Source organism: Sander lucioperca, chromosome 22 (genome assembly GCF_008315115.2).
Source record: "Sander lucioperca isolate FBNREF2018 chromosome 22, SLUC_FBN_1.2, whole genome shotgun sequence".
NCBI lineage: Eukaryota > Metazoa > Chordata > Actinopteri > Perciformes > Percidae > Sander > Sander lucioperca.
The window spans coordinates 24,005,187-24,027,780 of record NC_050194.1 but is presented as its reverse complement, the minus strand read 5'-3'; the positions used below and the strand labels follow the sequence as shown (position 1 = coordinate 24,027,780).

Sequence of the window (22,594 nt, the reverse complement as noted above, 5' to 3'; positions counted from 1 at the left end):
TGTAAATTGGTTGCTGGAAAACATCTGTATATCCAATTACAATAGAATCTTTCAGCTTTGTAAACAGGAAGTCGCTTCAGCATCAGGAGCTGTGTCATAACTTCCCAAAAAAAGTAGTTTAAGGTTGCCAAGTGATATATTAAAGTTACAATATGTAACTTTTAAATGTTTCTGAAACTGTGTAATTTTTCATCTGATGATCATAAATGACCTGTAACGGCAAACGAGACTAACAGTGAAAAGAACTCTATTTTTATATAGTTTTTATTAATGCCGTTGCCTGGGTCCGATTTTTCCTGAGAAGTCACTAAATGATTTACGACATGTAGACGGCGCTACAGTCACACATTCTGAAGGGTCACAGATTTCAGCGTAACACCGCAAAAGTCTGTGTTATTGTATCCAGCCAAGTAAAGGGTAGCAGGAGATTCTTTATATAGGCCTAATTGTATTTTAATTTTATTTTGGAAGTTATCTGTTGTAGTTATGGCTGATACTGGGGCAGGGCCATCACAGGAAAGAAGGAAATTAAGAAGAAGATCAACTAAAAGCTAAAAAGGAAAGTGAAAGACGACGGGCGAAACCGAGTCACACTCAGTCGGGCTTTAAACAGATGGAGACAATTACGGAATTGTAAATGATTCAAAAACGTCCCTGAATTGGCCCTCAGGTATGTAATGTCTATTTCATAAAATAACTTTAGATTGCACGATGTGGTTGTACGTCAGTAGCCTAGATTAAATTAAGTCCCCCTTCCTTTTAGCTCCCGGTTTTTATTTATTTTCAGTCCATGTTTGTGTTGGCCTACTATTTTCTTTTCCCTTGTCCCCCTGTACTTGCGTAAAGCGTCCGTGGGTTTCATGAAATGCACTATATGAATCTAAGTTATTACTACGTCCGTTGCTACAACAAACTCCTAATGCTTTGGCTCGGGACACAGAGACAGTGATAACGTTACCCGGTTTAGCTCACAAGACATCCAAAGTAGGCTAAGTTACTGTAGCAACACTTGAAATGCAACAATGCATCTGTAACGTATTCTCTTATTGTAAATGAATGATTTTCTGTCTGAGCAAAACATTCATTGCGACTATATGACCTCCCTGTAACACTACCTCAGTAATCTACAGTGGGAAATACATCACCGTAAAGAAAAGACGTTTACAACAGCAGGTGTGGTAAAAACACTACCGCTTTTGTCCAAAGCGGCCGCTAGAATCAACACAAACTGAAAGCTACATATAGCCACTTTAAGCCTTTTAGTGTCTTTAGTGTGAGCTGCGTAAAGTCCTCAGTCCTCAAGTGATGTCAGTGTCGATTTATAGGCTGAAGACTACGAGTTTGAAAATTAAAATAATCTGGAGGTGTGGAGTGAGAAAAAAATGAGGTTACCAGATCTCTGTAGCCCGCCGCTCATCTCTGCTGCAGGATACATTAGCCTGTTCTAGCATAACACACCTGAATCTCTGACCAAAGTGTCGGCAACCAAGTTGCATTGTTGGAAATGTAGGCTTGATGTTATAACATAACATTTAACATGATTATTAAACAGTATTTGAATCAATTGTCAGGTCAGATTTGTCAGTTATATTCTCTGTAACACTCTTCAGTCAGAACCGGTCACATATTAGCAAGCTAGTTTTGTTACTTAGCTGCACAACAGTTACACTTGGCAGTTAGTAGGTGTAAATTAGGGTGACCAGACGTCCCCGGTTTCCGGGGACAGTCCCCGTTTTCGGGTGGAGCAGCCGCAGGTGCAGATCTTGGTGGTAGTAGCAAATATTCAAACGAGAACTTTGAAGGCCGAAGTGGAGAAGGGTTCCATGTGAACAGCAGTTGAACATCAGTCAGTCGGTCCTAAGAGATGGGCGAACGCCGTTCGGAAGGGTGGGGCGATGGCCTACGTCGCCCCTGGCCGATCGAAAGGGAGTCGGGTTCGGTGACCTGTCCCCGGCTGGAGCTGTCCCCGGAAATGTCCCTGGTTTTCAATGTGACTGACAGATCCAAAATTGGAATGAAATAGTCGTGCACCCTACACGCACAGGCTCAAGACAGACAGAGCAAGCCTCAGAGCTCAGAGATGTTCTAGAGTGCCCATTTTACGCTGCTAATATTACTGTTTATTTACATGGAGTCTGGTTGGTTTAGCGAACACAATTTCGCGGACTTTTTGTGTTTTCAAAAATGATCTTAATCTTTAACAGAAAGGTCGACCTCCTTAGAAATCCTTTCCATAATGTTGTCAGACACTTAGAATATTAATCTGAACCTGTCAGTGGCAAAACGAGCACTTTTATGAACGTAAATACAAGCTGGACAATTGACGTCCTATTAACTTACATTGTAGCTTGTTTCACCGTTGCCGAATGCAAAGGAAAATATTTCCTCAATAGTTTTAATTGTATCCGATACTCAATGAGCTGTTGCAGAAACAAGCCCACCGTGAAGCAATAAAGCAAAAGCTGTCAGATAAATGTAGTGCAGTAAACATTACAACATTTCCCTCTGAGGTGTAGTGGAGTACAAGTATGAAGTAGCAGCAGGGGCGATTCTAGGATCAGACCTTTAGGGGGGCTCAGCCCCTAATGAGAATGTGACACGGATGCATGCAAAAGTGTTAATCTGCGCCATGAAATTACCAACTTCTTCACAACCGTACTCCTGCTCTCCCTCTGACAGACAGAGACTCTCTTTAGAAATTATAATGTATTCTCATGTAAACTATTTATGTCAGCACAGACATTTTTGTTAATTGCTTAGCCAGTGTATCCCACCATAATGGTTATTATATTGCCAGAATCCAGACAATCCCACTTACATACAGATATAAATATATATAAATATCCCACTTACAAATATGAATATATAGTTCTACTGGTATGCTTCCTAATGACATTAATGCAAAAATATGAAGAAAAAACTATTCCACCTGTGTGTGCATGGTTATAATTCTGAAGAGCAAAATAGTTCAGGCTACAGCACAAATATTTCCATCCATAGATAAGAATAATCAAGTCTAACCTCTGAATTTCTTTCCAAAGTGCACCAGATTGATGCATTTAAACATTAAAATAGACAAAATGTTCTTACAGGGGAGCATGCCCATGGACCCCCCTAGGGGGGCTTGTGCCCCAGTGCAGCTCTAGGTCTTGTGACGCCCCTGGGGCAGTGTCCCCGTTTTAAGTTTTACAAAGATAAAAACATGAAGGTATTTACGCTTCTGAGCTGAAAATGTCTCCGGATTTTGTCTCAGAAATCTGGTCACCTTAGTGTAAATATTTAACAACTAAAACCTCTACGGAAGAACTCGTTTTTGTAGTGCAACTTAATCGTAAAGCTTGAATCTCCTCTTTGTACCATTTCCTTTCTTGTTTATTCTATCTCTTTTTCTCTGTTATCTCTCAATCATTTCCTGCAACAAAATAAATGCCATTCCTCTCCCCCTCCCTCCACCCTTCCCTCATTTCCTCCACTTATTTTCTTGCTTTTCCATTTCCCCTGCTCTGTGTCTGGTATCTGTGTTTGTATGTGCTGTAAATACATTAGGAATGAGCCTTAGAAATCCGTCACTCTGTCTTCTTTTCTCCCTGGTGCTCGTTCTGCACAACAACTATAGCAACACACTCAGGTTCTGTATATCTCACGCATTGTCCCAGACTCAACACTTGTTTTGTCTGTCACCATATCATAGCGACCATTGTGCTTCCATCACATCTTTGCTTCGTTTCTCTATCGTCCTTCTGTCCCTCTTTCCTTTGCCTTATCTCTCAGATTAAAGTATTTCACATTATCATCCAAACCCTTGTACCTCTTACTTATTTTACAGAAAGTTATTATTCATTTATTCTTTCTAATTTCCCCATCTAGATCTTCATTTTCACATCTGTCTTTACATATTTATCTATACAATATCGTTTTTAAATGTACATTAGAAAGTATTTTTCACCAACATTGTCCTGACTCCACAGCAGTAAAAGAAATCTGTTTTGTTGGTATTTAGTTTGGTGGATAGTCAATACGATGTAGCAACATGTCATTGATAAAAATGTCTCCCAGTCTGCATGTTTTTTCCTACAAAAAGAATTTTTTTGGCCGCCGTGGAGGGTTTACAAGGTTGGAAAAAGAGTTATCTTCTCTTTAAGAAAACCTTGATCAGATAGTTATGTCTTTCTAAATTGCACAACAGCAAATGTTTTATGTTTTTGTTTTTAGCAATGCTAGTCGCATGGCTCTTATGTAAGGCAATGTCTGTTGGTCGGTCCGCCATTTTGGCCCAGACTGAAATATCTAACTATTTAACATATTGCTATGAAATGTTGTACAGACATTCGTGCTCCCCAGAGGATGAACCCCAGTGACTTTGGTGATCCTCTGACTTTTGATCTCGCGCCACTAGGACAATGACATACGTGCTTTTGAGTGAAATATCTGAAGAACCACGGGATGGATTGCCATGAAATTCGGTTCAGATAATCAGGGTGCAGAGAGGATGAAGCCTGACGACTTCATACCTTTTTTTCCTGTGGCACTACCTCCAGGTCAAAGTGTGAAATATGTCAGCATCCACTACATGGATTCACGGTCATGTTCCCCTCAGTATTACTTGAACTTTGATCATCCTCTGACTTTTCTTCAATACTTTGGTTTATGACCAAATACCTGCAAAAATAATGGCATTCCCTTTAGAGTCAGAAAATATTGGCACTACACAAAATGATTTATACTTTTGATTATAAACTCAATACAAATTTTGAACTAATTATAGTGCTTTTCAAGGATATTTGTTATGTCTTTCAATATATAATAACGACACAGAGCAGAATTGTTTAATACATTTAATGATGCATTTCAGGCAGTCTTGGGCATACATTTTGGAGACAAACTCTGCATTTATTCAAAGTTATATAAAAGTCAAAACTCTGCATTAATGTGGGCTACATCCATCATAACGCACAGTAAAATGTGATTATTTAAGACTGTGCCATATGTTGAGGCTTTACTCTGAGGGACAGGAGGAAACACTGCTGAGCCCTGTAGCTAAAACAGAATATCAGCTGCCTGGTGGACTGGAAAATAATAAGAGGGGCTTTGCATCCCCATGACACCTCCTGTCACCTCTGTCCCTCAGGTACACTACCCTCTGTCTCTCAGCATCAATTAGTTCCACCGTTTTTTTTGCTTCTATAACTCTCTCGATTGTCGCTGATTCTTCCTCTCTCTTAATTATTCCTTTTCTTTCTCTTTTGATTAAACCTTGTGATATGTTTCCCATTACCACCACAATAGAGGAGCAGGATGGAGCAATCTCCTGAACTGAGCGTGTGCAGCTTTGGCTTCGAAACCCTCTCTTTATTTCCAAATATTATTTATTTCTTTAAACAAATACACAAATGTGTACAGTGTATGCATATCACAGGAAAGATACTATGAAAAATGAAGAAAGACAAATTCAGCCCATTCCCGAATCCCTCCCCTAAACCACATCTAACAGCCAGTACTCGAACAAGCACACACAGTCTGGAGTTCAAACAAAGAGATAGGTGCTGGAAGTTAGGTTAAAAAGAAACAGAACGTAAATACAGTACATAGATAAGTAAAAAGCCGATAGTAATCTCAAAATGAAATCAAAGGTACATAAAGAAAGGATATAACAGCTTAAATTATGTGACTGAAAATGTAAAACAGGGAGAGAAGGAGAGTGCTCATCTAAATTGACTAGAGATTCTGAAAGTGTTCCAGGAAAGGCCCCCCACACCTTTTTGAATTTGTTGTTGCAGCCAGTAATTGAATAGTGAATCTTTTCGAGGTTTAAACAGGAAATAATGTCCCTCAACCACTGAGTGTGGGTGGAAGGAGCAGCATCCCTCCATTTTAGCAGTATTGCACGCCTGGCCAGGAGAGAAGAAAAGGAGAGTGTGCGACATTTGGATGGAGTCAGGCGCACGACATCCTCTCCAGTAGTGCCGAAAAGGCCACCAAAGGGTTAGGCTCTAGAGTAGTGTTAAGGATTTTGGACAGAGTTTGAAAGACCTCCCTCCAGAATTTTTCCAGACTTGGGCAAGTCAGAACATATGGATAAGGGAGGCTATATTCTACATTTGTCACAGCAGGGGTTCACCTCAGGATAGAATCAAGATAGTTTGGATTTGGATATATGGGCCCTATGTATGACTTTAAACTGCAGTAGTTGGATATGGGCATAAAACCCTCTCTTATACACTTTCCAGCACACCAACATAATACTTGGAAAGACTTATCTTTTTACTTTAACATTTTTGTTGCTGGGCATTTTGTGCACATTGGGTTTTTAGAGGGTTTTTTGTAATCAGTTGCCTGCTGCAGCTAAAGATTATATGAGAGCGACAAGAGTGAACCAAAACTGTAAAGTTACAGGATGGAAAACACAAACGATGAGCTGAAAGATGCTAAAACGCTTCGTCAAGCTGAGGGGAGCTCGGGTGATAATTATCTGGGGATCAGTATGAGCAACTTCGAGAGATATCGCTGTCAGCAGAATCCAACACATCTCTTTCCATCGGGCAAAACGATTGAAACGACTTTGTCTAGCTTGTTGTAAAATGGTCAAGTTATAGAGCGTTGGCATTCTGATGATGATGTATGTTCCTGTTACATCCTATCAGGACGCATTAGCGTTTATACTACAAAAGATATGTGGTGGAAGTGGTTTGGGTAATTGGATCACAATGCGTCTTGGTGGTCGTTTACACTTGTATTTAGCGGTCCACTTGTGATCTGATCGCCCAAGATACTTTTTTTTTTTATAATTAACAGTTTATTGGTTTTTCAGAAAATGTAAACACACACACACACACACACACACACACACACACACACACACACATATCCATCAGAAAAATGAAGCAGTACACATACAACAAAATAGAATGAAAGGAAGACATAGCGCGACCATAGACAAAAACTAAACTATAAATACATTTTAGAAAATTATAAAAAAGTAAATAAAAAAAATAAAAAAAGGAAAAAGAGACAGTGATGCACAGAGCCGTTGAGTTTACAACCTTGCCTATATGTAGGTACAGTATTCTATCAAAATGTATCCATCAGTCATGTTTTCTAGTTAAATGCTATGTTTATGAGCCGGAACGCCATTAAATGTCCAAAGTGTACGAGTGATACTTCCCCCATTTCAAGTTGTACTCCTCCACTTTGTCAAGCAACCTATAGGACAGTTGTTCAAGGATAGTCAGCTGACCCAGAGCGGCGCGCCACAAATCCAGTGCAGGCGCAGAGGGGGCTTTCCATTCTTTGACCAGAAGTTTCCGGCCTAACATGAGGACAGTCTGGGTCCAGTTAGAGTGGAGGGGTCAGGTCACTTAATGCAGAGGGGTCCCCCAAAATAAACAGACTAGGGGTGAACGGGATATTCTGGTCGACAATTTTCTCTACGATTGTATGTAGAGAAGACCAAAATGCCTGAATTTTTGGGCAAATCCAGAGCATGTGTACTAGGGTACCATTTTTGTCCCGACACCTCCAGCATTCGCCCGAGATACATTTTTAAAACCAAGTATAGACGGTCTTAGATTGCTGGGATGCTGTTATCCAGACAGACTGCATTATGTTTTATTTTTGTTTTTGTTTTTCTCATATTTTGTCTTAAAAATGTGTTGTAGACTTTGATCAATGTCAGTGCATTAAACAGCATTGTAATGGTAAAGAGGAAACTGTCGCGCCTGAAGTTATTTTTTGTGGTTGCTTTGTTTTGTAGCAGAGCAGAATTAAATCATGCATGGGTTTCCAACCATATGTTCATGTAACTTGATTGAAAGTTGATTAAGTTTTATATGCTAATTTAAATCGAATGAAATGTTCCTAAAATATGAAAATGACAATATGATTGTACTGAGCTGATAAGTGTGCATGTCACTACATCCCACCAGTAACAGGATAGACGGAGGTTGCACAGAGTGCGTATACAGTACAGCACAGTGCACATGTCTATTCGAGTACTGATGCTTGTTTGTCTCAATTAGCGTGTTCTTGTTCCAGGGATCATAATGAGGCAATAAACTATTTTATTGCGCTCCAGAGGATATTACCGTCCGCAGTTACCCACACCAGACTATCAGTCAGCGGAGATGTGACAGGCTGACAGGCTGCTCACAAACCAAGCACAGAGGCCAGTCAACAACATTCACCCGCAATCACATACCTGTAAGATACAGTAGCTAGTCCTGTCTTTGACATTATTGGAGGCCCAGGGTTATTCGGGTTTATTACAACCTGGGTCTGATTTTTAAAAACATCGGTAAAAAGAAGTCAGACTGGTCAGACATCCAGGTCATCCATAGTTGGAAGAGAAAACAAACCAAACTGTAAAAGTATTCTAGGTGGAAAATATCCATCAGTTTACAGACAAAACTTCTGTTTCCACTTTGACTTAGTCTGTAAGTTTTCCAGTTCAATGAGAAATTATCATTACATTACATGTCATTTAGCTGACCCTTTTATCCAAAGCGACTTACAATTGCTATATATGTCAGAGGTTGCACGACTCTGGAGCAACTAGGAGTTAAGTGTCCTGCTCAGGGACACATTGGTTGATGTATCGCAGTGGGAATCGAACCCAGGTCCCCCACACCAAAGGCATGTGTGTCATATCCACTGCGCCATCTCCACCCCAGTTTGCTCTCTTTCAGTTTTTCCTCCAAATGAAGTAGGGTAAATGTACCCATTAAACCCACCCAAAATCTGAGTTCAGTTATTTTTCATACATACTGACATAGTTTATTAACATAATCATGTGTTAAAATGTAAGATTAATCTCTCATTTGAAAATAAATTCATTTATTTGTGTATATTTTATCATATAAAATAAAGATATTTTATGAATAAAGTCAAAAGTCTGGCATGGGCTTAATTGGTACCGTGGCACCATTTAGGCCCACATGTGTTCCAAATAAGGAAACAAAAATGATTGACAAAATATAAGAAATTATTATTTTAAAGTTAGTGAAAACACCAAATATTTATTCAATATGTCTTACATTAACAAGTAGGCCTAGTTTAAATAATCTGGTTAAAGTTACGATGTGTTTTACAACTGCCCATGTTTCTTGCGCTGCTGGACATCGTTGTCAAGATATTAAAGGAACAGTTTGGCATTTTGGGAAAAATGTTCATTAGCTTTCAGCTAGATCAGTACCACTCTCATATTTGTTGGCTAAATATGAAGCTAGAGCCAGGAGACTGTTAGCTTCGCTTAGCAAAAAGGCTGGTCTGAAGGGCCCACTAGAACCTCTAAACCCGACTTATTAATTATATCTTGTTTTGCTCTAAGCAGTTGCCAAGCAACCATCAAAAATAGTCCAGCACATAATCCTCTATAAAACGGTAAATCAAACAAGATGTAACGTGTTGATTAGAAACATTTAGAGAGTAGAATGTGTTACCTCTGGACAGAGCCAGGCTAGCTGTTTCCCCCTGTTTCCAGTCTTTGTGCTAAGCTAAGCTAGCCAACCTTCATATTTAACCAACATATATTAGAGTGGTCAATCTTCTCATCTAACCTCCCTCCAGAAAGCAAATTAGTGTATTTCCCAAAGATGTCTAAACTAATTCTTTAAGAATTTAACATCAACATTGTGAATACATATCGAAAACAAATTAGCCAAAGTTTTCCTTCTAAGGTTAATTTTGTGAACCAGAAAACATGCTGTACTGTAATGTGTCCACTTTTATACTTAATCTAGTTGTTTATTTCTTTGCGTACTCATTTTTGTCAAAGCTGTTTTTGCAGCACTGCAGTGTTTGGACCTAATGTGTCCGTAAGTGGCTCACTGTTTGGCCAATTACTTCTAAAAGAAATGATGAAGACTTGTGGTCCCAATGCCACAATAAGCTTTTAAGCCTTCATAACCACTTCTTGTTCCTTTATACCAGCTTGCATGGAAAACATAGCTGCTGTGTAGCTACTGCAGCTCCCTGCAGAATCGGAAACTCTGGCTGCCGGCCCAAGCTAGTGCTTTAGAGGAAACTTTCTTTCTTTATTGTGAGGCTCAGAGATGCATAGGTTTGCACTCCTTCTCTCTCTCTCTCTCTCTCTCTCTCTCTCTCTCTCTCTCTCTCTCTCTCTCTCTCCCTCTCTCTCTCTCTCTTTCTCTCTCTCTCTTCAGCACTGCTCAGGGCTTAAAGCTTGAAGAGTGATCTAACGATGCACTGAAGTAGGTTACCAGCCCGCATCAGAGCAGGAGGACAAATTCTGCTGGAATGAAAATGTTGTACAGCTCAATCAAGACACCCGAACCGTGCTCCTCAAACAGTAATTAGGTGCACTGATGTTATCGATTGCGCAGTAGCATTGATGGCTAGGGAAAAGACGGATGACTTATTTGTATTTGTAAATGAGGGAGAAGGAACCATTCTTGAATGAGTCGCTGCTGTCAGTCTGGCAGTAGCTATGAATGTGATGCCAGTTTTTCGACAGGCCTCGCCAGCCTGGGCAAAGACAAGCAGGTCATGTCTGAGGAGGGAGAGAAACCAAAGACAGATGCTACTTTTTACTCGTATCATTACATGTTCAGTGTGCACAGCGAGGACATGCCACTGTTTGAATGGCAAAACACATTTTGATAAAATTCTTGCAGGAGAAGGGACAGCGAAAGGGTAGTGAAAGAGAGAGAGTGTGAAGGAAGAGAAAGCTGCTGAGGTCAGCAGAGACGTGAGGCTGTGGATCCTCTCCCCCTCTCCCCGCGCTGTCTGGACCCTCCATGAGTGACAGAGGGAGAGATTTAGACAGGATGTAAAATATTGAGTGGGATGGAGAGACTGACAGCAGACGGGAAAACTGATAGAAGGCAAAGGGTAAAAAAGACAGCTGATTTATTTGGCCTTTTACAGTCGTTTGGTTTGCTTTTGGGAAGCAGGTGTTGTGCAGTCTGCTGCAGCGCCGTTTGAGTAACTCTGGGTTAAGTGCTTTGTTTAAAGGCAACTCCATGGTTTTCTTGAGATTCAAGCTACAAGCCCGCAAGCTGCTGCCCACAGAGTGCAAGGGAGGAAGACTAAGAGGACTGACGAGGCAGAGACAGTGACAGAAATCAACATTGAAGCTTTGGCCTCCTCCTGTAACAGGCTGTCCTCTCGATGCAGGTTGTTTTGGGTTTTGCAGTCAAAGGTTAGCTCCACTTCCTCCTCCAACCGGCTCGCTGATGTTCCTTTATATCTTCCCTCGTGATTAAAGTCACGGCTCGCCAACATGTCCACCCTGACGGCGCATGTCGAAAGACAGACACTGGTCTTGAGGGAGGGACGGTTTTCTTCGGTCACAGCAGCACCCATTAAACTTTTATTACGTTTTAAATTTAGCAAAGGGCATGCAACGCAGAAGAAAAGCAGGAGGACGAGGTTGTCAATTGGACAACAAGAAATACACTGGTGCAGTTCATTACACAGAGGTTTAGACGCATTCGTTTTAATAGTTAATGCGCCTAAACCTTTGTGTGATGAAACAATAACAACAGAAGGAATAGAAAGAAGTAGAGCATTAAACAATGTCTGTTTTCTGAGGGTTGTAGGAAGTGGTTTAGGTGGATGATGAGCATGCAAAGTGCAGGACTATGGTTCACATCCAGTGCCTTGCACGGGGGTGCCAACATTACTTTGATAAAGGTTAGGGAACGATTGTGGTCCCAGTGAAACACTGATGAAGTAAACACGTCCTGTCTCGTGCTTGAAGTCACTTTTTGGCCTACTCCCCCCTGGCAATGTGTACACCTCATTCAATAAAAGAGGGGGAGGGCAGTGGTGGTATGAAGGTTAGAGAGGCGAGCTTGTGACTGGGAGGTCGCTGGTTCAATCCCCAGACCGACAGGATAAAATCTGGGTGGGGAAAGTGAAAGAGCAGCGCTTGTCCCTCCCTCATTACCACCACTGAGGTGCCCTTGAGCAAGGCCCTTAACCTCCAACTGCTCCAGTGGAGCTGCTCAGTGGCCAGCAGATCAGACTGTGGCAGCTTCCAGGTATGAATGTGGAACTGTGTGAATGTGACAGGTCGTCATTGCAAATGAGAAGTTGTCCTCAATCGACTTACCTGGATAAATAAAAAAATATAAGCTCTACAAACTCATTAGCTTATTAGCTTGGTTTCTATGGAGCTAAAAGTTTCAATAAGGATAAATGCACACACATGATTCATAAATACACACACAGGATACACAAATGCGCACAAAATTCACAAATACACACAAAAAAGCACAGAAGATTCACAAATGCATACAAAATTCATAAATGCACACAAAATTCAGAAATGCAAACATTTACAAATGCACACAAGATTCAGAAATGCACAGGACAAGATCCAGAAATGTATTTCTGTGCACACACAAATATATCTTGATTTACAAACTGCTTGCAGTCTGTGAACTTCACTGCATTTGTGTGTGAATTTTGAGACTGCCCTGACTTGGCTCGACACACAAATGCCTTTTTTTAAACAGGGAATGTTATGCCACCAATCAGATATCTCCCTTGTTTTAGCCAATCACAAGAACGCACCCCACGTGGGGGATTCAGAGTGATAGAGAAAGACTAGTCTGTCAAGGTGTACTTGATTGGTCGAACTTATAAGTCACGCCCACTGCCAACTCGGAACTTGCAGACAGAGCAACAACCAACAACGGGACATTTTTAACAATTTTTTAACAAGGATTAAATGGCACACATAGCTAGCCTAGCTAGCAGCTCTTCCTAAGGAGACCCCTAAAGTTCACAAAAATGCATTAAATTGAAATCGGACACCATAGTTAGCTTTATAAGACCTTGGGGTAGATGTTCTATAAGTGGCATGACGAAATTCAAACTGTAAATATACGAAAATTATGCCAAAAGTGTAGCAACGATCTTTCCCATAGGATTAAATGAGACACATAGCTAGCCTAGCTAGCAGCTCCTCCTAAGGAGACCCCTAATGTTCACAAAAATGCATTCAATTGAAATTGGACACCATAGTTGGCTTTATAAGACCTTTGGGTAGCTATTTTATAAATGACGTTGGGGCGGCCTCTAGCTCACCCAGTAAGAGCGTTCGCCCCATGTTGGCTGAGTCCTGCAGTGGTGCAGGGTTCAAATCCGACCTGCTGCCCTTTGCTGCATGCCATCCCCCATCTCTCTCCCCCTTTCATGTTTATCCACTTTCAAAAAAATAAAGGGAAAAGCCCCAAAAAATAATCTTAAAAAAAAATAAAAAATGACGTGACGAAATTCAAACTGTAAATATACGAAAGTTATGCCGGCAGCTGGCAGCCAGCCAGCTCCGGAGCTCCACGGAGCCCCGAGCCCCGGTCGTCCAATAACCGAGAAACGGTGACTTTCACTGGGTATGGAGTTTGCCGCTTTCTCGTCAGGCTGTGTGGAGCTCCTAAAGTTGAGCAAAACATTATGTGAATTACTAGGAGAATGGATGACTCCACCCACATTCATATAGCGCTGTGTGAACGGGTTCATGTGATTGGTTTATAAGTAAACAATCCCCCACGTGGGGTGCGTTCTTGTGATTGGCTAAAACAAAGGAGATATCTGATTGGTTGTAGATCATTCCCTGTTTAAAAAAAGGCATTTGTGTGTCGAGCCAAGTCAGGGCAGTCTCAAAATTCACACACAAATGCAGTGAAGTTCACAGACCGCAAGCAGTTTGTAAATCAAGATATATTTGTGTGTGCATCAGAAATACATTTCTGGATCTTGTCCTGTGCATTTCTGAATCTTGTGTGCATTTGTAAATGTTGTTTGCATTTCTGAATTTTGTGTGCATTTCTGAATTTTGTATGCATTTGTGAATCTTCTGTGCTTTTTAAATTTTGTGTGTGTATTTGTGAATTTTGTGCACATTTGTGTATCCTGTGTGTGCATTTATGAATCATGTGTGTGCATATGTGAATTTAGTGTGTGCATTTATCTTTATAGAGACTCTTTTAGCTCCATAGGTTTCTCATGGGACAAAATGTTTATGGTTTATTCAAAAGACATTTTCGTACCATCGACTCCTGTCTCAGGAGGAGGTTAAATAAAAGTGAATGATCCAACACTCACAATAATAACAATAATAAGCTACGATACCTTTTCTGGCTCTCCGTCCCATCTTGTGAAACCGAGCTCTGAATCTTTTGTTTTGATTTCAGACTTAAAATCAGTCCGATCAATACAAGTCTGTGATTGACAGAGTGATTAAATCCCCCGTCACACATCCCAGTTATTCCCTCTCAAGTCAATAATTCCATTGGGGCGATTTCTCTTGGGGACACACGTCATCAATTTGTCTTATAAGCAAAGGTTTCTGTCAGACGCTCAATTTTCTGAGTTGCCTCCTTTTTTTTTTTTTTTGCTGCTTCCCCTTTTTGTTATGGTTTGGCTTTTGTTTATTTTTCTGGGAGTAATCGTCGAAAAGGAATTTGAAGATTTGGCTCCATGTCCATTTTAGGGCACTTAAAGTGTTCTTTTAATAGATTTGCTGCAGAGGCCATGTTTGGTTGCTTTTTAAATTTGATTTTGGGGTGGGAATAGTTTCACTGAATGCAGAGAAGATTTGTGCCCTGCATTGTTAGCAGTAGTCGGCCCTTTTTGCATGTTGAATTGGCAAATCAGTGCACAAGAACAAAAACAGAAGTGAGGAAATCAAGCAAACTGATGATTTTATTTTCATTGAGCTCATTAGCAGAAACAGTTGTTCGTCTTATTGTTCGCTAGCACACAGTAAATATTATTTGTTGTCAATGTGGTAGCTGGCTAACTAGCGTCTTGAGTCCATCCTGTCAGCCTTCCGGTTTCCCTTTTTGAATGGCGAATACAGACTACCGCCACATGCTGGTGTGGAGAGTTATTTCCTCTCACGTAGGTGCAGAACGTACGTGCTAGTTGGCCGCTGGCTGTAGTCTTTGCTGTGTGTTCATGTGCATCTTTTTGGCCCAGACACAGGCGATGTGAGGCGACGCAACAGGCAGCCTTCGTCGGTTTGGTGCGTCTGGGCCTTTAGACATGAAACTGACTCTGATCTCTCCCAACATGTTCAACTATTCCTTTAATTCACAGCGTTGCTGAATACACACATCTTTTCACACTGCCCCTGTGCTGCCCATTTTTTGTTTCATGTTTCTTTCTCCTCTCACTTTACCCGTCTCTAACACAAGACTAGCACTGAATACTAATTTGCCATTGCGAGTATATTTAAAAAAAAAAAAAAAAGGATGCATATGTGCGTAACCTCGTCTGCATTTATGTGTGTTTGTGTGTGTGTGTGTGTGTGTGTGTGTGTGTGTGTGTGTGTGTGTGTGTGTGTGGAAGAGGCAGTCTGTGATTTGCTAGCAATGACTGAGAGAGGGAGGGAGGGAGGTACGCATTGAAGAAGCAAAGGCAGAGGGAGGCAGAGAGAGCGAGAGCACCGTCCCTATCAGCTTCGTTTTTCGCTCCGCGATTCAGGCAGCCAGCTCTCCTTTCCTCTCCGCCTCCGCAGCAGCAGCAGCAGCAGCAGCAGGGAGAAGGGAAGCAAGAGGTGCGCTGGATTGGACGAAAAAAGATTGCAACAGATAGATAAACCAGACATCCACATTCTTCACACAGCAGAAGAGGAAGGCATGAAGAGCAGCAGGAGGGCTGCATTTTTTTCCCTCAAACCCGCCAAACGTACGATGCGAAGAGACTAAAACGAAAGAGTCTGAGAGAAAATACTGACTGAGACAAGTGGATCACAGAGGAGGGGGTAAACAGTCACAGCGGACCTCCACACATGGACAGAGAGCAGCAGGCAGAAATTAGATAATCTGACAATCAGCACTGTGACTGTAAAACTGATGGTATCCATTTTACAGCAACAGGAACATGCAGTGCTAAATCTCTGCTTCTTCTCCATCTGCCTCTTTTTTCGTAGCATTTACTCCTCTTTAATTTATATCGTATTTTTGGGCTTGTGACGAAATCCGCCTTGCTCTTTGGATTCCCGTCTCTGAAGTCCGAAGGCGGCTGTCCTCCCCTCCCACCCCTCTGTACCTCCCTCTATTGTGCGTGTGTGTGTGTGATTTTTTTTTTTAGTCTGTGTGTTTGTGTTCATATATGCATAAAGAGCTTATTGTAGGCCTGTGTGTGTTTTTTACCTCTTGATTTCCACATTTTGCACCCATCTGTTTCACGCTGGTTTTCCGTTCACACCTCTGCTTTTCATACCATCTGTGAAAGTGTGAGCTTTTGTCCCTCTGTGTGTGTTTGTGCAAGTGTGTACCTGCGAGTGCAGGTTTAAGCATTCATCTCTGTAGTGTGTTGTCCCTGGCTTTCTCTAAAAGGGGGCAGCTGGACATGTGTCACCTTTGGGTAACTTGGCAGAGGCTCGTATCCTGCTGAGAGTGTGTGTTCACTCACCTCTACGCACAGTCACCTGGACAAAATTACACATTTACCTGCAGTTTATTTTCCATTTAAACTTCATAGACTGAGCGCTCACATTGGAAGAAAAGTGCTGGATGTATTGTCACTTGCGGAAGAAAGTCTCGCCTTCCTGATTTGCAGCAAAGGAGTCGTTTCTGTACATGTATAATACATGGCTTCCTTATCAATAATTCAGTGTCATGTGGGCTTCCCGGTGTTGCCTGGTGGGCGTTGATCAAGACACTCAGGGGCGCGACTGTTGGGGTTTGACGCATGCTGATAGCCGCTGACAGCAGCCTGATAATGTGTTGCCTCTCTATGCAGTCTCCGCTGATCCCCGGCTGCTTTCAGTAACAGCTGAATTCACTTCCAGCTGTCTGTTGGCACATCCACATCAACTGGACAGCATCCAGATCAGACGATCATTTCACACTTTGGATCAACTTATTTTCTGCAGGACTTAAAAATAAAGACTTAATCATTTGGACAGATTTTTTAATGTCCAGTGTTTTCTGCACCGTTGTCTCTGAGCATGATCGGTGTTAACAGCCTGCACTCTGCGGGGCGCCTACGCTCACGCTCTCTTTGCACCGTGCGCTACGGAAGGGACTTTCGGATGATGGACCCGTTTCGCTGTCCCAGAACCCCACGCTCACGTTCACTCAAACCCTTGGTGTTTCCAGACCTGCTGGGAAAGGCTCAGGACGGACAGAATCACCCACAGGCCAGAAAGAGGAGGAAGGTACCCAAAAACTGTTGGTTATTTCCTGTTACTTTTACTTTTACAAGTCATTCAGACACATTGTTATTCATCACAAAAGTGCTGCTGATCCACATCTTCAAAACTAAATCCCCAAAAGACAGAGATTAATAATGTTTCCCTACTTTATTTCATGAAATGTGTCATGATAAATGATTTCTTACCCCAGATAACATGGAATAATAGCTCATAATAGCTCATAATAGCTGGTGGATTGCTTATTTCAGCCACTTTTAACTCATCATCCTCATACAACAAACCATTATTGCATTACAAATTCTGAAACTAATATTGTATTATGGATTTACCATCTATTTCTAAGATGTTTTTATACATCCACTCACATATGGATTGTAGAGCGTTTGATGAAGGAGGTTGGTCGGCTGCCAGCATATCGTGTCAAGCCACCAATCAAGGCTAATGGCTCTCATTTGCTGGCACTCGGTGACGTTTATGAAGCAAGTAGGTGAAGGTGACGAACATCCATCCTTGTCTCAATGAGCCTCCAGACTGAAGGAGTCTGACTCTGAGTTATACTCCACCTCAATCAATCTACCTTTTTTATATACTTACCTCCCTCTTTAGTCTTCTGTCTTCAAATCCACAGAGTTCCTCTGCTGTCGATAAAATCACCTTTAACACAGTTTCACTAAGACTAAATCTGTCCCATGTTGGCTAGGGTAAAATCTAGGAATATATGCATACTTATACATTAACCCCATGGAAAAACTTATCATGAAAAAAAATGGTAAGTTGCACCACAATTAAAAATGTCATTATTACTTAATCTTTGGACAGAAAGAGGTATTTATACTGATTTAACTGTCACAGTTAAAAGACATTTATCAAGCACAAATGGCAAACAATTCTAGCTTTGTTCGTCTTATGTGATAATAAACTGAATATCTTTTAAGTTTGGAAGTGTTTGTTGGACAAAACAAGCAATTCAAAAGAATAGTTCACCCAAAAACAATATAAATTGTATATAGTACTCACCTTCCTTGGCGCTCTATGGTCCCAGAATTATTTTCTATCAAATGGCATTAAGGAGAGCATACAGCAACAAAAGGCCGAAACAAAGACATTAAAAAAGGTTATAGAACGTCCAAACACAATTATTGCTACTAAACAAAGCATTTTGGAGTTATCCTCCCCTGAAGTGATTTTTTTTTCATATTATATAAACAATGTCTGGTTGTAGGCTAAATGCCTTCTAGCCACAGCTCCAAGTTTAGTTTTATTGCGAAATCTTTTGAAAATTAAGCCATTCTCTTCCCTCACACATAATGAACCTCTGTAGACAGAATATGTTGCTGTTGTGGCACATCATTAAACATTTGAAATCAGCCGACTCTGGTAAGCTCAGCTGTATTTCTTGTCTGTGATTATTAAAATGTATGAGCACATTTTAGTTTGAGACACAGTTTAATTGCTAAGACTTTTACAGTACAGCGTTTATAGAAACCATAGATCGTTAATATTCATGGAGGTATTTCTGAGTAAGCCCAAAAAACTCTGGAAATGAACCTGATTAGGAACGCTGAATCAAAACCCCATTATAAATCCAATTTCATTTGACTAAAAGTCGCAATGCAACAAAATCATATTCATAATAGGTTGGAAGTCTAAAACAGCAGAATCCAAGTGAAGACCATTAGCAGCAGCTCTTTAATCAAAGGAATGTAATGGGAAAGGATCGATTTTTAGGTGGGAGTGACGTTTCTTCCCCCACACATGGCAATTATAGTCATGCTGGGAGTGAACGTATGATGTTGGTCTACAAGGGATTCAGAGGTGAGCGAGGTGGGAATGAAGTGCCTTAAGTGTCCTCTCCATCACCTCTGCTGTCACTGCTGTCTGTCAGCTGCACCCACTGCCTCCATCTGTGTCTTTAACGCTTCGGGTCTCATGGCTCCATGATGTCTGCTCTGTAAAGTGTCCACAGGGCTGGATCGTTGCTACAGATTTTGAGGAAGTTGAAGCCAAAATGTGCTGCGTTTCTGAAGCCTTTCAGAGCAGAGATCACCCGCTCCTTCAATAAAACTCTCTTTTATTCTCCCTGCTGCTATTTTTTTGTTGATTCTCATGAAAATGAAAGTAAAATAGTTTTTTTTTCTCCCGGGAGTGTAAACAAGGACCCGAAAAAAATGCTTTAAAAAAAACTGGTGGAAAGAAGCGAAAGAGTGTCCAATCACAAACAAGTTGGAATAGATTTGGATTTTTTTTTTTTTTTAACATCAAGATAGCCCAAATAAAGTGTGTAGAAATTAGGCAGACATGCAGAAACGCCCAATACTTTTTCAGCGATATACGTAGCGAACTTCGTGGTGATGCAACAACAATTTGCCTTTTATTCAAAGGGAGTTATCCGATTACAGTAATACAGTATGTCTGGTTTTATTAGACCAATGCTGCAAATCATTGACGTTGACATTACATTGCTTCATGACATTACTGGATTTTTATTGGAGTTTTGCTTTGATTCATCAGGTAGAGGTATTAGATAGATTTGTCTAAAACTGACACTCCTGTCGGCTGATTTTATCCATTAAACAGTTCCTCAATTGATTTTGTAGGAAATATTACTATAATGTCATCTATCAAGCACACATTTTAGGTACTTGTACTTAACTTAAGTATTTCCATTTTATTTATTTTATACTTTTACCCTGATACTTTGATTTGCAAATATCACACTTTTTACTCCACATTTATTTGACTGCTAATGATCATATTATAAAATATAATAAAGTATTATACATTAAACAACCGAGCAGTACATAAGGTAGCTAAAAACTAGCTAAACATTAACCGACTACATTTTAAAAGGATCCGTTCTGCATAATGAGTACTAAGTACATGTTGGTGTTAATATGAATGTTTGAATGTACTTAATACTTTACTATATATAGTTATATTATGAGTCTTTATACATGTAATATAACAGATCATCTAACACTGCTCCTAGGTGCAACTAATGGTTGTTTTCATTGATTAATCTGTCTGTTAATTGAATCGATCATTTAGTCTATCAAATTCAATGTTGAAAAATGTCCATCGCAACTTCCTGCGGCCCAAAGTGACGTCTGACCAATAATTTATATGGATTTTTGTCATTTATAATAACGTAAAACTGAGGAAAGCTGCAAATCTTGAGTTGATAAAGACATCCTTCTTCTTGACTAGTCAATCAATCAATCAATCAATCAACTAATTGATCAGCACTACAGCATTGAGAGGAATGTGTAAACTCAGCTGTGTGTTTTCACTAATGTCTTTGTCATGTTTAAGTTTTTATAGTTACGTTTTTTTGTGTTCATGTTCTTAAGCTGTAACTTAATTTTGCTTCATGCCGGTCGATGCGTTTTCTAAATTATTTATCGGGCCGATTGATTTGCTCGTCTATCCGTCGACAGGCCGGGTGCTCGGTGCATAATGGCTTTGTAACTGATGTTGTGGTGGTTGGACTGATTGGATGATTGATGGATTGTTTTGGCAAAATAAACTGAGTTAAGCAAAGAGAAGTTTGAGCAGCGTGAGAAGGGATGACATTTCTCTGAGTACAATTTATTGAATGAAGCTGGCTTGCTTACTGTGCAGCTTCCACATAAAACCACAATGGACCTGCCCACCCCTCCTGTACTATGTGATCAAATCACCAACAGCTGAACATAGCTGCTGTTGACTGAAAATGTGATTTTCTTGTTTTCCTTTGCAGGCTCTCTACAACTCAATCAAGAATCAGAAGCTGCAATGGACGCTGTAAGTCATTTCATGTTGACATTATGCACCTTAAACTACATTTATGTTTGTTACTCTTCCTCTGTGACTCTGTTTTTGTCCTTTTCCTCATCAATGATTAACTGAAACACATTTAAACACACACGCATTGTCCTGAAGGAAAGGAAACATGGGATATTGATTAACTTGTTAGCATCCTCTTTAATGATGTGAGTGTTGTCTGGCATGTGAAGGAAACATTAGTGTGTCAAGGGTTGCTATTCTGGATCACAGTTGCAGAGTGCCTCGGAGATGCCAATTAAGTCACTAGCTTTCCAAGCTTTGTTGCCATAGTTACGGCACCATGGATACGACTCCATGGCTACCGCATTGCTCTTTCCTCCCTGTGTCTCTCAGCAGCAAACACACACGGTAGCAGAGAGATATATACGTACTAATGTACACAGGAGATATATTTGTATGTGCGTATGCTTCTGTACATGTGAAAATGGAGAAAAAAAACAGACAATGACTAAGAGAGAGAGACTCATTTTAAATGGCTCTTTACCTGCATCCTGTACAAAGGTGTGACCACAGCCTCCCACTACCTCTCCAAAAATAGCTGCAGCAGCGCTCCCGAAGCAGCCGAATAAAAGTGGTCAGAGGAGCAGATCGAGGAGGAGATCCACAGAGAGGCAGGCAATCAGTTCAAACATCTCTGCTGACATATGGACAGCTATTTAAACACTGCCACCGCATAAGAGGCCACGCACGGGTAGAAAAGATGTCGTTTTTAGACACGTAAACACCACCGAGCAAAGAGAGAATCCACCTCCAAACAAAATGAATTACAGATTTACAGATTCAGCCCACAGAAGTCTGGTTTTTTCTAGCTTTGGCAGCAGAGAGTTGCACATGTTCATTTTTAATATTTCAGCTGGCCGCGATCATTGACATAGAGTGAAATCTGTCTCTGCTTTGAAAACCCTATTTGGAAGCAGAGCACAGTGTCACTTCTGCCACCACTTTCACACCCTACTGGCTTAGTTGATGCATATTTCATCACACAGAGGAACATTTTTTCACTTGCTAACTCACTTGACTGAGGTCCCAACACACGGACTGACACCCTGTGACAATGCACTTCAGCTGTGTATCGATTCTGAGGCTGCAAATGCTGCTTTTGTTTGTCCTCCTGCACGTCTTGCTTGGAAGTGTTTGCCACGGTTTGTGCGTTTGCAATTTGCACATTGTAATCACAGCACAACAAAGTGTGTATTCTGTAGAGCTGTGCAATTATTAATTTTGATGTGATTTCAGCTCCTGGCGATCACAAAAACAATGATTGAGAAAAACAATTTAATAAGTAAACTGTTATTTTGTCTTGGTGTTCTATATGACGCACTCACTTTCGCTGCTCCCGAAGGCTAAACTCATGCAGCCAACATTTGAATATATTATTTATTTTAAGGGGTATTCAAAAAGTTCAACAGGAAGTATTAAGGGAAATTTCACCGTTCAAGGTGTTTTCACTCTTGATTTGTTTAACTGTTTCACTGTTCCTTTAAATTCAATAAATGCATCTTTCCAAAAGTCATTTTTTTCCATAATCTAGCAGCCCTATATTCTATTTTATTCAGAAACAGGTTCATTGCTAGCTTTTTTTTTTTTTTACATACAACGAATTTGTCTTGGTATGCTGGTGCACAACGAAAAACAAGTATT

At 40.7% G+C, this 22,594-nt stretch overlaps 1 protein-coding gene across 3 annotated transcripts in view; it reads left to right on the top strand.

The window, feature by feature from the left end:
* Positions 1–22,594, top strand: part of LOC116060938 (PH and SEC7 domain-containing protein 1-like) — an 89,515-nt gene that overhangs the window by 49,117 nt on the left and 17,804 nt on the right. For all 3 annotated transcript variants that reach the window (XM_035997259.1, XM_031314695.2, XM_035997260.1), the window contains one exon: positions 20,868–20,911. In XM_035997259.1, coding sequence (XP_035853152.1) covers positions 20,868–20,911 — 44 coding nt within the window. The remainder of the gene's footprint in view (positions 1–20,867; positions 20,912–22,594) is intronic.